General features: G+C 45.1%; 1 protein-coding gene across 4 annotated transcripts; it reads right to left on the bottom strand.

Moving 5' to 3' along the window:
* Nucleotides 1-83: 83 nt before the first annotated feature.
* On the bottom strand, nt 84-15,138 carry LOC115144093 (chymotrypsin-like elastase family member 2A). 4 transcript variants are annotated; one of them, XM_029684804.2, is made up of 7 exons: nt 14,833-15,078; nt 6,905-7,077; nt 5,526-5,635; nt 2,503-2,597; nt 1,977-2,257; nt 1,354-1,517; nt 84-859 (listed from the first exon to the last, which is right to left on the bottom strand). In XM_029684804.2, the coding sequence occupies exons 2-7, from the start codon at nt 7,026-7,028 to the stop codon at nt 680-682; spliced, it is 954 nt and encodes a 317-aa protein (XP_029540664.1). In that variant the 5' UTR covers nt 7,029-7,077; nt 14,833-15,078; the 3' UTR covers nt 84-679. The 4 variants fall into 4 exon arrangements, with proteins under 4 accessions (XP_029540664.1, XP_064858533.1, XP_029540665.1 ...); XM_065002461.1 differs by lacking the exon at nt 14,833-15,078 and having other exon boundaries at nt 6,905-7,111; XM_029684805.2 differs by lacking the exons at nt 6,905-7,077; nt 14,833-15,078 and adding an exon at nt 6,207-6,291.
* Between the last annotated feature and the right edge of the window lie 28 nt (nt 15,139-15,166).

The following is a 15,166-nucleotide window of genomic DNA, read 5'->3' as shown; positions in this document are numbered from 1 at the left end:
TGTGTGCCCGCTACACTATTGGTATCAGTCAGTAAGCTAAACTAAGTGTTCTACAGTATATTTGAAAGAAGAGGTTCACAATGTTCTGCTTTTTCTGCCAACTTTATTGGCTGACAGACTGCATGATGGGAGTGTTAGTCAGGAAAGAGTACAACCAGGAAGTGGAACATTGGTTGGGGATGTGGTGGAGGTCAAGGTGTCATACATGCCATACAAATTGCAGATACTGTATGTTCCTTTGCATGCACCAATGAAATGGGATAACATAATTCTGAATGTAATATTGAAGGACAAAATGCTCCAGACAAAATCCATAGGTTATAGACATAAAACATTGAATTGTTGACTTGAGTGTGATTCTGAAACAAATTGTCCATAACATACACATTAAGTGGATGGTGACTAGAGTACTTTCAGAGACACAAAGCCTGAATAACACAGAATTTAACACAGATTACAGCATCGTGACAGGTGGCTTGATTTAATGAAATGCTGATGATCAGTACAATGTTGATTGTAAAATGTCTTCATTCAAATGTTGTCTGATGTCACTAGTGACTCACAGGTTATGGACACAGAGGAGAGGGGTGTGTGGCCTGAGGCAATATGGTATCTTGCACAAAAATTAATGCTATAGTTTTGGGGTGTGGAGGGGTTGTCAGGTTGTGTGTGGTCTAGTCTAGTGCATGAAGATGTCTCTGATGCGCGTAGCCTCGATCCAAGGGATGTAATTGGCGGTGCGGGTGAACACGCTGGGCTTGTTCTCCACGGTGCAGCCAATGGGGCCAAAGCTCACCACACCGTGCACCTCCCACCTGTCACGCCCCAACTGGCACAGCAGAGGACCGCCCGAGTCACCCTAAGAGGAGAGGGGGGATAAAACATTGTTAGATCACATTCCTATGTTAATACTAATGCTGCGTTTATAACATCTCGTAAATGTGTAAATACCAGCATGCAACTGGGAAACATTTATTTAAACGCCCCTCCAATTGGTCAGTTATAGTGGGAAAATCATCTATGATCTCTGAGCTCTGACTTCTCCCACATGCTGAACTCTGCAGTTAAGGAAATTACCTCGATAACAGCATTTTCAGCAGTTAAATGCAACAAACCATTATTATTATTTTTAAACGATCTATTAATGTTTTTTTTACCACTATAATTTGTTTGACGAGCATGATAGCTGTACTTCTAATTTATAGTTGACGCAGGTTGTTTGCCATTAGCCAATCGGCGTACTCGGTACAAGTATGTAATTCTTCCTCCTCCCTTTCTCACTCGGTCTTTCCCACTCCTCCCTCTGTCCCACCCTTCCTCAGTCCCCTCCTTCCCTACCCTCCCTTTCTCTACCTGGCAGGCAGCAGGTGGTCCTTCTGTGTCTCTGAAGCCGGCACAGATCATGGAGTCCCTGACGCGGTCTCCCCAGAACTTCTTCTGACGGCAGGTCTTGATGTCGATGATGGGTAAACGGGCCTGGTTCAGAGCCTCAGCCAGAGACACGTTCTCCTTTCCACCTGATACACAGACAGGGACACACCACAGGATTACCTTTAGGCAACATACTTGTTTCATGCCTATTGAACGCAGCCCTTGTCAATGCTCTTTTGTCTACAATCTTAGTTCTAACATGTGGTCATAGGGAGAATCTCAATTGCATACTCCTCACGTCCTCACTCCACACCTTTTTTTCAAAACCCATTGGATGAGAAAGCCAGAGGTCCCTCCCCTCTGATCGTCTCCAATGGGTTTTAAAAAGGAGGCGAGAGGATACGAGTATGCAATGAGATTCTCCCAGTGTCTCAATTCAGCCTCCCCCTCCTTACCCTGTGTGCCTCCCCAGCCTCCTCTCCTCCCCCTTTCACCCCCCCTTAACCTGAGTGTCTACCCAGCCAACCGCACCTTTCTCCCCCTCTCCTCTCAGTCCTCATCCCTAGTTTCATCCAACCTCCTCCCCCTTAATCATCCCTCCTTACCCCGAGTGTCTCCCCAGCCGGTCACCCAGCAGTATTGTCCTGGCTTCAGGCGGATCTGTTTGCGCGGCAGGCATGCATAGCGTATGTGGTTGGTGGGCACGATGTCGGTGGCAGCCTTGACCAGGGCGATATCGTAATCCAACTCGCTGTGCGTGGGGTAACGGAAGTGCTCGTGACGATATATCCTCTTCACCGGGATAGTCTTCTCGGGTGTTTCGGAACGTTTCAGCTGGTGCTTCCCCAGGACAATCCTCCAACTCCCAGCATCCTCGGCTTTACCCCTGAGACACACAGCATGGTGGGTAACTGAGTTACCACGCAGGGTTCAGAATGTAACTTTCCGTCACATTACACACAGGTAGTCTACTAGTCCTTTTTGGTGGTTTCTCAAGATGTATCGTCTCTTTCTCGTCTAAACCGAGTTATGGTGAATGGGTTAGACCGTGGTCCTTTTGAGACAAGTGTTTCATTTTTAGCTCAGTCCAATAATGTTGTGTGCTACCACTCACGGAATGGCAAGTCTTACTTCTGGAAGCAGTGAGCAGCAGTGAGGACCCAGTTCTTGTGGATGAGAGTTCCTCCACAGACATGGATGTAGTGCTTACTGCCTCTGGGACGAACCTGAGACACACAGAACACACACATTTGCCATCAACCCACAGGCAAGACCTTCCACTTAAAGTAACTGCCCAGTGTTTTCAGATTTATATGAAATATGCACTACATTTAATTGCAATATGAGTGAAATAGTTTTCCTTCCAAAACAAATTGTAATTAAGTATATAAAATGCAGCTCTTCTGTGTTGGGATGGTGTATGCGTACCTCAACAACAGAATGGTGTGAGCATATGAATACCAGTGGCGGTCGGTGCCGTTTCAAATGAGCATGGCCTTATTTCTATTACAGCATATTCGATTGTTGTCATTTATATTCCATTTACCCAGCTCAATGTAACATCGATAGGTTTAGGCTACCGCATGATACTCAAATGTTTCCCTATACCCATCATGAGGTTGCTATAGCCTATGAATGAAAGTTTACAACGACCGTGACACATTCAATACATTCAATGCATCTAGCGGATCTAAGGTGTAATCATTAGTCCAACAGTGGCAAACAACAGTTGTTATTGGACAGATTCAGGTATGTTTATCCCCGCGTCATTCTGTTTGCTTCCGTTTAAGAAACCATTTTCAACAGAATCGGTGGAATGAATGCACCCCTGATCACCCTCAAGCACAGTTCACTTTCATAGAAGCCACATACAAACAGCGTGATCACTTCACATCTACACTCTCCTCTCACCTTTTCCCTTCGCTTGTGGACTTCAGTGCACAACACAACAGGTCTGTGACCAGGCAAAAAAACGTTTCCAAGCCAAACCTTCATACCATAACCACTAACTGCTACACACAGTCTATATCGTTGTCACCATATTAACTAACGTCATAGTCAGCATAGCTAGAACTAACGCATTTGTAAACCCACTACAATCATGCAGTATAGTGTACAGTGAGCAGTTTAGCACTTACACCGGCAGGCCCTGTTGGCAATAAATTAATAAAACCAAAAGCTTACCTTGACTTGGAAGAGTTCCAGTGTTGGATAGCCAGAGAGCTAACATAGCATCCCTCTCTGTTTGAGCCATGTGTTTGAGCAGGCTAAACTAGCTGGCTGCATTTGCTAGCTAAGTAAGTAAAAGTGAAAGTGAAAACAAATATACAACACAACTCGTCTATCAACCCTGAGCTCCGACTCCTCCCACACGATGACCTCTGACGTCACCTTAGTAGGAAATGAGCTTGATAACAGCATTTTCGGCAGTTAAATGCAACTAAAAAACATTATTTATCAAAGGCAATCAATAAAAAAAATGTTAACACTAATTTGTTTACAAGCATGATAGTTGTACTTTTAGTTTATGGTTTAAGCAGCTTGTTGGCCATGAGCCAATCTGCATTATTCAACAAGTTCAAAGCACCTGAATGCAGCCAACCGGTATTTACAACTTCAAAACGAGTAATTCCCACCTTCCCACTTCTTTATGACGTTATAGGCTAGTCTACATAAACTAGTCTATAACACCACAATGCAATTAATAATTGCATTATTGTTTTCAAGTGAGTACAACATTTTACTCTAGGCTGTAAACTGCAGTGAAAATGTAATTTGCATAACAGTGCAAAAGCCCTCTGATTTGAACGTTTCATTCCATTTGGATCAGTTGTGGGTCTACTCTCAACAGTTTATAAGGTCTAGAAAGGCACAGTAGCAGGCCATCCTGGCTGTACTTCTCATACTGAGATGCGCTGTCTGCTGCAGATCTTCATTCTCCCAAGTCGTCCTATAATAATGTGGCCACATATGTTCCAAGCAGGCCCAGTTATTCAGGAAAGCTTAACACGCGCTCTGCCTCCTCCACGATCCATGCAGCATTCCTCGTTCACCTAGAACCTAACACTTCTGCCTAAATATTTGTAATTGAACTTTTTAAATGTATTACCTTTTATGAGTGGCATAAATGCAACCAGTCACAACGATTTAATCTGATTAGGCTACTTCAAAAGTCTCCTGTAGGCTAGCTGCGCACATTAGTCCAAAATATAATTTCAGCATCCAAACTGCAGCAGCCATTTGATGAATGGAAAGACACATCTGTTAAACACCAAAAAGTTGAATGACATTCAGAGATTGTCAAGCCAAGCCTTCGATACTGGATAGGGAGTCAATAAACCATGACGTTGAAGCGCCCCAAGTCGGTACAGAAAGCTGTTGGTGGAAAAAATGTGTTGCATATATTTTTTCAATTCTAAATCTTGAATCGAAATGTTGAAAATCAGATTTCCCCCTAGCTGATCATTGTCTGCAGCCATTTCTGATCTTAGTGTAATGAAACAGACAGAGAGAGTGAGCTCGTTTGTGGTGGTCAGCAAACCCTCGACCTTCTGGCCCATAGCCCTGCGTGGCATCAACTGTACCATAAAGTGGCAAAGATGATATCCACGTTTATAAACACAGGGTCGGTACATTTATTGTTATTCGTGGTTGCAAACATTATTTTGAGTTCATTCTATGAGGGTGGGGGGGAGGGTGTGTATTTTTTTTTTTACAGTAGAAGGGGAAGGTCATGTTAAAATATTTTTTAACGTTGGGGAGATGGGTGCTTGTTTATGACACCTCGAGTTGGAGCACTCTACTGAGTCCTTCTCCTGAATCCAAGTGTTTGACACTTGGGGAGGGGGCCAGTACCGTTATTATCAAACTGTATTAATGCACAAGCAATTATCAAACTGTATTAATGCACAAGCAATTATCAAACTGTATTAATGCACAAGCAACATACATTTTTCATCCTTTGGTCATCCTACTTTGATCTGGTTTCATCTAAATATAATAACATTTGATGAAAAACATGATTTTGACTGTGCGGGGACCTTTAAGTCAAATTTTCACTGAGTCTCCCCATTGGCATCAATGCATGACTAAGTGGAAATTCGACATCCTGAAGATAGCAAGTAGATAAGTATGTTCATGGGTTTATTGATTACCTGTAGGGAGACCTGCCATGGCCAGGAGTGAGGTCTGGCCTCGTTTCCAGAGACGATCCGTTCAACCATGTTCGGTTTATAGTGGGACGTGCCACAGTCCTTAGGCCAGTCTATAGGAAAGAAAATACACAGGAACTGTCAGTACAGTCAGACGAATACTGATCCTAGATCTGCCACGCCACAGTCTGTGAGTCAGTTTAATCATCACAGTCAGTTACAAAGATCAGATCTGAACAATTAGAATGATAAAACATGTATTTTTTTAAACTTCATTTTAGTTATTGGTCCAAGTCGGAATGGTTGAGGTCAGATAGATTAAATGTGATGGAAAGGCAAAGGGGTGGCGAAACAAATAGATTGAGAGAGAAAGAGGTGTAATCGCTGTTAAAGGGAGTATCCACACGCAGAAATATAACTCCTGTCAATTTGGTGAAAGCCTATGTTCTATCAGGGGGTAAAATAACAATATCCCCATGATTTAATTTCTAAGTGGTCAATCTTTGGTATCAGGAAATAGCTATATAGTTCTGTCACTGGAGATAGGGCATAAGACACTATCACATATCATAACCCAAATACTTGCACTCCAGATCGCCAAATCAGACAATAGATGGTATGGAAATACTTGTCTAGAACACATCCATCCGTCTATATCATCATAACAAAGTGTATATTATATACCGGTGCGCCGTCAGATTAATGGCCTTTCTTCCTTCAACTATCGTGCCACAATGCAGTTGACTCTTCTCCCTGCTAACAGACCCGCAAGCTCCTTGCACGTTGCCATAGCAACCACATTGACTCAAAGTCGTGAGCTAGAAACGCGATCAACATGGTGAGATTCTAACTACAACTAGCTTCTACTAGCTAACTACTTAACATGCTGATATTGACTTTGGTATTAGTGTGTGTAGGCAGCTACCTTTTCTAACTAAGTAGCTACCTAGCTAGCCAGCCAGCTTGTCCATAGAGAGAGCATTGCATTGTGGGTTTTGAAGTCGACTTTTCACATGTTGCTTCCTACCTTATTATGACGAAGAAATTCAAAATTCACAACATATATCGTTATAACATATTTTCATTATTTGACCATGTAAATCCTAAGAATTTGTGGTATTGAGTGGATTATTCCTTTTAAAATGAGTGTGTGTATTCGTGTGCTGGTGCCCATGTGTATCAGTGGAGGCTGGTGGAAGGAGCTATATAGGAGGACGGGCTCATTGTAATGGCTGGAATGGAATACATGGAACGATATCAAACATATGGAAACCCCGATTGACTCTATTCCATTCATTCCATTCCACCCATTACAATGAGCCCGTCCTCCTAAAGCTCCTCCCACCAACCTCCACTGATGTGTGCATGTGGATCTGGCTCACCCAGGTGCAGGACTTTGTGCTGGGCCTGTCTGCCAGGGGTCAGGGTGTATGTGACGGCAGGCAGAGGCGACACACACAGCAGCAGCAGCAGAGATAGGAGTGGAGACCCTGGAACATCAACCATCTTCAGCAGAATCACTGCCTCGCGCACACAGCACACTATATATATAGCACTGGACAAACACATGAACACACGCTCACATACAGGCATCCAATCACCTGCACATACTCAGGCATATACATACACGCACACTCATTCACAAACTAATATGTGCGCATGTACCTACGTATGAACACACACATACACACACACACATTTCCCCCAGGGACAAAGATGACTACAAAGCCCCAGTGCTGGATTGTTCTCTTGCAGCCAGGGGCTTCTACAGCAATGGATAGGGACTTCTGGGGGGCCCATCAGCACTTTCAACACACCCACATTCCCACACACACACACACACACACATTCATACATGCGCATGCATGAACACATGCACACAGGCACAACACACTCCCTTGGCCGCAAACATAGGACAAACATGTAGGAAAAAAACAGCCCCCCTACTTTACTCCCTACTCACCCCATGACGCACGTCACCCCATAAGCCCATCTCCTGATTCTGTGTCACGTGATCCGGTGACCTGTACCCTCCAAACCCAACCCCTGTACACGCACACAATTTGTCACTCTACCCATTCATATCTACAAACTATTACACCCCATTACCTGTAAATAATTTCCATCATCAGGCTTACTTCTACTTATCTAAACATCTACCTAACTCTAAATCTTCTCCAGTTAACCTCTATAACTTATCCAAACCTCCCTAGGGCTGTGGATGGATGAAGTGATCCTATACAGTATAAGTATGGCTTGCACCTAGGCCCAGGACTGTACCACTTTCACCATACAGGGGGCAGGCAAGAGAGAGGGCTTTGTTTCTCTACATAACAAATACAACTACCGTGTTTGTTCGTTAACAGTGAGATATGACAACAGTAGAAGCAGCTAGTGAGGTGTGGTTTCAGGCCTTTACTACGGTGAATGACAGGGAATGTGCCTGCTCATCTGAACAGTAGCAGTACACAGGGCCTGAATGAACTGAACATAGACTTACTCACACCACCATGTTTCACCAAGTTTACAAACACTCTGTGTGAGTGTCTGTGTATTTTTTTTTGAGAGAGTGAGCGAGCGAGCGAGTGCCTATGTACATGTATGTGTATATACTGCAAAGTACAAAGAATGCATATGAAAGTAACATCAGTGAATGTTTTGACAGGATATTTTAATACATTACATTTTTTTCCTATTGGAGATTATTTACAATAATTCATGGCATCCACACATTCACATATCCATGTTTACTGTAATGCAGTGCAGGCAGGCAGTAACACATATTGACATTAAGGGCTGTTTTTTCTGGGATCCTGGACCTACAGTTGAAGTCGGAAGTTTACATACACTCAGGTTGGAGTCATTAAAACTCTCTTTTTCAACCACTCCACAAATTTCTTGTTAACAAACTATAGTTTCGGTAAGTCGGCTAGGACATCTACTTTGTGCATGACACATGTCATTTCACTTATAATTCACTGTATCACAATTCCAGTGGGTTAGAAGTTTACATACACTAAATTGACTGTGCCTTTAAACAGTGGAAAATTCCAGAAAATGATGTCTTGGCTTTAGAAGCTTCTGATAGGCTAATTTGGAGGTGGAGGTGTACCTGTGGATGTGTTTCAAGGCCTACCTTCAAACTCAGTTCCTCTTTGCTTGACATTATGGGAAAATCAAAAATCAGCCAAGACCTCAGAAAACAAATTGTAGACCTCCACAAGTCTGGTTCATCCTTGGGAGCAATGTTCAAATGCCTGAAGGTACCACGTTCATCTGTACAAACAATAGTACACAAGTATAAACACCATGGGACCATGCAGCCGTCATACTGCTCAGGAAGGAGACGCGTTTCTGTCTCCTAGAGATGAACATACTTTGGTGCAAAATGTGAAAATCAATCCCAGAACAACAGCAAAGGCCCTTGTGAAGATGCTGGAGGAAACGGGTACAAAAGTATCTATATCCACAGTAGAACGAGTCCTATATCGACATAACCTGAAAGGCTCAGCAAGGAAGAAGCCACTGCTCCAAAACTGCCATAAAAAAGGCAGACTTCGGGTCGCAACAGCACATGGGGACAAAGAGTGTACTTTTCGTACTTTTTCCTCTGGTCTGATTAAACAAACAAAAAAACTGTTTGGCCATAATCTCAAGACATCATTCAGGAAGTTAAAGCTTGGTTGCAAATAGGTCTTCCAAATGGACAATGACCCCAAGCAGTCTTCAAACGTTGTGGCAAAATGGCTTAAGGATAACAAAGTCATGGTATTGGAGTGGCCATCACAAAGCCCTGACCTCAATCCTATAGAATATTTGTGGGCAGAACTGAAAAAGCGTGTGTGAGCAAGGAGGCCTTCAAAAACCTGACTCAATTACACCAGCTCTGTCAGGAGGAATGGGCTAAAATTCACCCAACTTATTTTGGAAGCTTGTGGAAGGCTACCCGAAACGTTTGACCCAAGTTAAACAATTTAAAGGAAATGCTACCAAAATACTAATTGAGTGTATTTCAACTTCTTACCCACTGGGAATGTGATGAAAGAAATCAAATCTGAAATAAAACATTCTCTCTACTATTATTCTGACATTTCACATTCTTAAAATAAAGTGGTGATCCTAACTGACCTAAGACAGGGAATTGTTACTAGGATTAAATGTCAGGAATGATGAAAAACTGAGTTTAAATGTATTTGGCGAAGGTGTATGTAAACTTCCGACTTCAACTGTAGATGTTATTGCAAACCTGAACTGGAGTAGTATCCTTTCCAACCCAACATATTTTTCACCTACTGGCAGATATATTTGAATACTAACATATACATTTTATATAAAGTAGTCAAAAACTACAACACAGCAGTAGGGAGTCCAGTGTTAGTGTTATTCAGATGCCTCATTTGCACTTTAGACTGCACCCTGCACCCTGCACCCCGCCAACCTCCAGTGTTAGTCCCATACAGTCATTGGTTAGTCTTATAATGTGATCATGTCCACCTTCTCAGTGTTCTTCCAGTGTCATTCATTGGGGTTTGAGGAGCGAACACATCGCTTCAGTGACTTCATCACTCCTCCACTCTTCTTCCTGCTCTGCCCACTCTCACGATATGACGACTTACGAGACAGCACTGGTGTCCCCTTTTCCTCTGTCTCTTCCCCCTTCAGTCCTCCATCCCTCTGTCCTCCTCCCTTTCCCTTTCCATCTATTCCTCCCTCGCTATCTCCCTCTAACTTTCCTTCTTCCTCCCTCTCTACCTTTACCTCTCCCTCTGGTTCTCTCTGTCTCTGTTCTCCTTCTCCCTCTTTTTCTCCCTCTCTGACTCCCTCTCTCTCTCCCTCTCCTTTGGTGTCAGCCTCAGTCTCAATGGCAGCAGTCGCCACGGTATTAATCGATAATGCCATTGGGGAAGTTGCCATGGCAGTGGTCTTTCTTTTGGTAGTGACAGGGGTTGACAGGGTAGTGGTTTCCATGGAAGCGGTCTTGCCTTTGGTTGTCATAACAGGGGTTGACGGGGTAGCGGTTTCCATGAGAGGAGTTTTGTTCTTGGTTTTAGAAATGACCTTAACCCTTGATTTGCTTTTAGTCTTCGGTTTGGTTTTGGGAGTGGTTTCTGTGTTTGTGTTGTCTGTCCTGGTCTTGAGTTGCAGGTGTTTCTGTATGATAGTATAAGATAAGGTCAGAGAAACAACAGTTAACATATAAAAAATGATGAATATATAGATAAATATAGAACAATACACTACATTACCAAAAGTATGTGGACACCTGGTCGTCGAATATCTCATTCCAAAATCATGGGCATTAATACGGAGTTGGTCCTCTCTTTGCTGCAATAACAGACTCCACTCTTCTGGGAAGGTTTTCCACTAGATGTTGGAACATTGCTGCAGGAACATGCTTCCATTCAGCCACAAGAGCAGTAGTGATGACGGGCAATTCATCCCAAAGGTGTTCGATGGGGTTGAGGTCAGGGCTCTGTGCAGGCCAGTTAAGTTCTTCCACACCAATTTAGACAAACCAATTCTGTATGTACCTTGCTTTGTGCACAGGGGCATTGTCATGCTGAACAGGAAAGGGCCTTCCCCAAACTGTTGCCACAAAGTTGGAAGCATAGAATCATCTAGAATGCTGTAGCGTTAAGATTACCCTTCACTGGAACTAAGGGGCCAAGCCCAAACCATGAAAAACAGCCCCAGACCATTATTCCGCCTCTACCAAACTTTACAGTTGGCACTATACATTGGGGCAGATATCATTCTCCTGGAACCTGCCAAACTCAGATTCATCCTTCGGACTACCAGATGGTGAAGCGTGATTCATCACTTCAGAGAATGTGTTTTCACTGCTCACTTGAGTCCAACGACGGCAAGCTATTCACCACTCCAGCCGACGCTTGGCATTGTGCATGGTGATCTTAAGCTTGGCCATGGAAACCCATTTCATGAAGCTACTGATGGACAGTTCTTGTGCTGACGTTGCTTCCAGAGGCAGTTTGGAACTTGGTAGTGAGTGTTGCAACCGAGGACAGATGATTTTTACGAGCTACGCACTTCAGCACTCGGCTGTCCCGTTGTGTGAGCTTGTGTGGCCTACCACTTCGCGTTGTTGCTCCTAGAAGTTTCCACTTCACAATAACAGCACTTACAGTTCACCGGTGCAGCTCTAGCAGGGCAGAAATTTGACAAACTAACTTGTAGGAAAGGTGACACCCTATGGAGGTGCCATGTTGAAAGTCACTGAGCTCTTCAGTAAGGCCATTCTGCTGGCAATGTTTGTCTATGGAGATCGCATGGCTGTGTGCTCAATTTTATGCTCATGTCAGTAACGGTGTGGCTGAAATAGCCAAATCCATTAATTTGAAGTGGTGTCCATATACTTTTGTATATATAGTGTAGATTGACATGTAGAAACCATCACCTGAATAGTCGAGCTATACACACCACAGACTTAACACAAACACACACCTGTATGGCCGCAGAGCTACGCAGGGTTAACACACACACCTCCACAGACCACACCGACAGACATACCTGTATGGCCGAGCTGAGTTCCTCGGGGTCCAGAGAGGCTCCGTAAACATCCCAGGTCATCCCGTCTTCATCCCACTGCACCTGCTTCATACTACTCCTCCTCTTGCTGTGATCCCATTCTCCACTTCTACTCCTATCCTCCTCCTGTACCACCACCTTCAGACAGGATCTCCTCCTCCCCATCTCCCCCAGTGGGGCAGAGATGCTGTCCTCCCACTCTAACTTCTCCTCCCACCCCTCTCTGGGGATGTCCAGAGGGAACATACTGGAAGAGGGCGACACCAGGTTGGAGTGGGAGCCTAGCGATGACCTCAGGTTCAACCTTGACCCCGGAGGGGACCCCAAGATGGACTGTGAACCTAGATAAGTGTTGTAGCCCATGATGGAGTTGGACCGAGGGGGAGACCCCAGATTAGTGTCCGACCCATAATCCTTTAGGGAGCTCTGGAGGGACCTAAAGTTTAACCTTGACCCTTGAGGTGACCCTGCCTGCACCCCGACCTCCACCAGCTCCCTCTGTGATGTCATTGTCCCCTCCTCCCTGAACCCTGACCCCTGGGGTAATGATGTCATCAAGTTCATGACCCCTGAATAGGCAGAGTTACAGGAGCAGCGGGGGCAGCCGTCCAATTGTGAGTCGCTGAGGGAGGAAACTAAACCTGCCGATATCTGACCTCGGCCAGACGGACAGGTGAGCCTCGGTGACCATGACAATGCCAGGTGAGCAGGTGGGCTGGGGAAAAACACCCAAGGGTCCATCTCCACTTCTTGCTGCTGTACAGGGATGCCCAAGCAAACACCCAACGGAGGTGTGTTGTTGTTAGGTCTGGGTCTGGGGCTCAGGATAGGGGGCTTCTCTACATAGTACATCCCCACAGGGGTGCACCCTGGTTGGGGTGGGACCTGCTCAATGCTGCCCCTCTCCTCCAGACCTTCCACACCCTGAGCTCTACAGGAAGGAGAGGGAAAGGGGGAAGAGGGATGCTTGTGGGGGGAACAGGCCTCGTCTGTGTAAGGATTTGGATTTCCTTTAGGGGTCAGGGGTGAGGGTAGGCATGATATTACAGCTGGAGGTGAGGGTAGAGGTGAGGTTACAGATAGGGGTGAGGGTAGGCATGATATTACAGCTGGAGGTGAGGGTAGAGGTGAGGTTATAGATAGGGGTGAGGGTAGGCATGATATTACAGCTAGAGGTGAGGGTAGAGGTGAGGTTATAGATAGGGGTGAGGGTAGTGGTAACATTATAGGTAGGGGTGAGGACATAGGTGAAGGTGTGTGCGTTTGACAGGGTGTGTCTGCGGTAAGGGGTGACGGTCTGTATTGGAGTTGGGGTAGGTTGTGGCGTGTGTGTAGGGTTGGGCTCTGAGTGGGTGTGTTTAGGGGTGAGGTGAAAGGTGAGGGTGTAGCAGGTGTTTGTATGGAAGACTGAGACTCTGAAGCCAGTCTGGAGCAGCGAGCGGAGTACAGGATGCACGGGGTCTCCTCAGTCATACTCCCTCCCTTCCATATGACCGTCTCTGGTGTGCTAACACTGCTACACACACTGGCGCTACACATACTCCAACGCGCCACACGCTCATTACTAAGGGGAGATCCGTGCCCGTGTATGTTTTGAGACGTCTGTGAGTGTGAGGGTGTGGGTTGTTGTATGTATTGCTGTAGGGTTGTGAGTTTTGGTGTGTGTGTGTTTGTGGAGGACTGTGTATTTTGGCTGGCGCTCCGTCTCAGCTCCAGTTTTGCCCAGGCCGGGTCTCGCAGATGCGGGTGTTTGGTTGCCGTGACTACGTCCATGGAGCTCTTGGAGAGGGAGTAGATGGGTGAGCGTTCCTCCTCTTCCTCTTCTTTTCTCTCCGTCCTGAGTCCGCCTGTTGATCCAAAATGGCCGCTGACAGGGGGGAAGCCCTCCGATGACAGACGCCAGTGCCTCGCCATGACAACAACACTGACAAATAGGAATAAGGGATCAATTGATCTTCCAGCTGTGGCCTGGTTGTTTGTTCTGCTCAGGTTGTCTTGTCTTGAAGAAACTGCAGAAAAAAATATTTAATCTTTCTTTCTTTCCCTCCTCTCCCGTTCTCTTCCTCCATAAAACCTTCCTATCAGATGCGCCCCACTCTTCTCTTCCTCTCTGGTAACACACACACAGTCCAGATTAGCCTTCGGTAATAAGATTACAGGGTCCAGATTATTTTGTAAAACGTGGGATTGAGCTAAAGTTAAGAGAGCCTTTAGCCCTCACAGGTAACCAATTCTTCAATCTTCCTCCCTTCTGTCTCTCTTACTCTCTCTCCCTTCAATGGAGGGAGAGACAAAGAGAGAGAGAATAAAGAGGAGAACAATAATAGACTCCTGGGAAACAATTAGAGTAAATTTAGCTCTTTGAATCCTATTATTGAGTTAGCAATGAGAATTGTTTTTAAAACACAAAGCCACACAGCCACGCTCCCTACGCTGATCCCGTCCTATGTATATTCCAGTCAGTGTGGTGTGTGTGTGTGTGTGTGTGTGAGTCTGTTAAACCCTGCAGATGGCTGAGAAGCTTTGGGAAACTCAGTCAGACTCCTTGCTAAACGCCACATCCCTTCTCTCCCCTGTCTCTCTTGCCCAAGCTGAACTCAATTTAGAAATGCTATGAGCCGGTTTTCCACACCCAGAATAAACCTATTCCTAGGAGTAGGTTTAATCTGGGTCCCGGAAACTGACACTGTACTCATGAACACTTACTCTTTCCCAACACTAGGATCCACACACGCACCCACACAGGTTCAGCATTGTTTCTTACCTTTATAAGTGCACCTGTTGTACTCAAATCCTTTTCTCATCCACAACTGACAGCAGACTACATTTAATTCTAACACCAACACTTTTTCACCCCCCGATCAATACTAAATCCACGATGAGCCCTTACTTAAAGTCTCCTCTCTCAATGTTGCTCTCTTGCTCTATTCTTCTATTACACTCTTTCAGATACTCTGTTCACATTCCCTTCCTCTCTCTCACACTCATTCTATCCTTTCCTTTCTTTCTCTGTCTCGCTCTGTAACTCTCTCGTGCTCTCTCTCTCTCTCTGACCCCAAGATGTAGGCCAGGTGGCTAAGTGTGTGTGTGTGTGTGTG

Source organism: Oncorhynchus nerka, linkage group LG16, assembly GCF_034236695.1.
Source record: "Oncorhynchus nerka isolate Pitt River linkage group LG16, Oner_Uvic_2.0, whole genome shotgun sequence".
Taxonomy (NCBI): domain Eukaryota; kingdom Metazoa; phylum Chordata; class Actinopteri; order Salmoniformes; family Salmonidae; genus Oncorhynchus; species Oncorhynchus nerka.
This window is presented reverse-complemented; position numbering and strand designations above follow the sequence as displayed.

Bases quoted from the DNA above. Each gene is read 5' to 3' on its own strand.
- LOC115144093 (XM_029684803.2), bottom strand. From the start codon at position 14,872: ATGAGAAAAGGATTTGAGTACAACAGGTGCACTTATAAAG. The intron at 14,078-14,832 runs GTAAGAAACAAT...TTTTTTCTGCAG, and splicing joins CAACAGGTGCACTTATAAAG to TTTCTTCAAGACAAGACAAC. The intron at 10,674-12,050 runs GTATGTCTGTCG...ACTATCATACAG, and splicing joins AACTCAGCTCGGCCATACAG to AAACACCTGCAACTCAAGAC.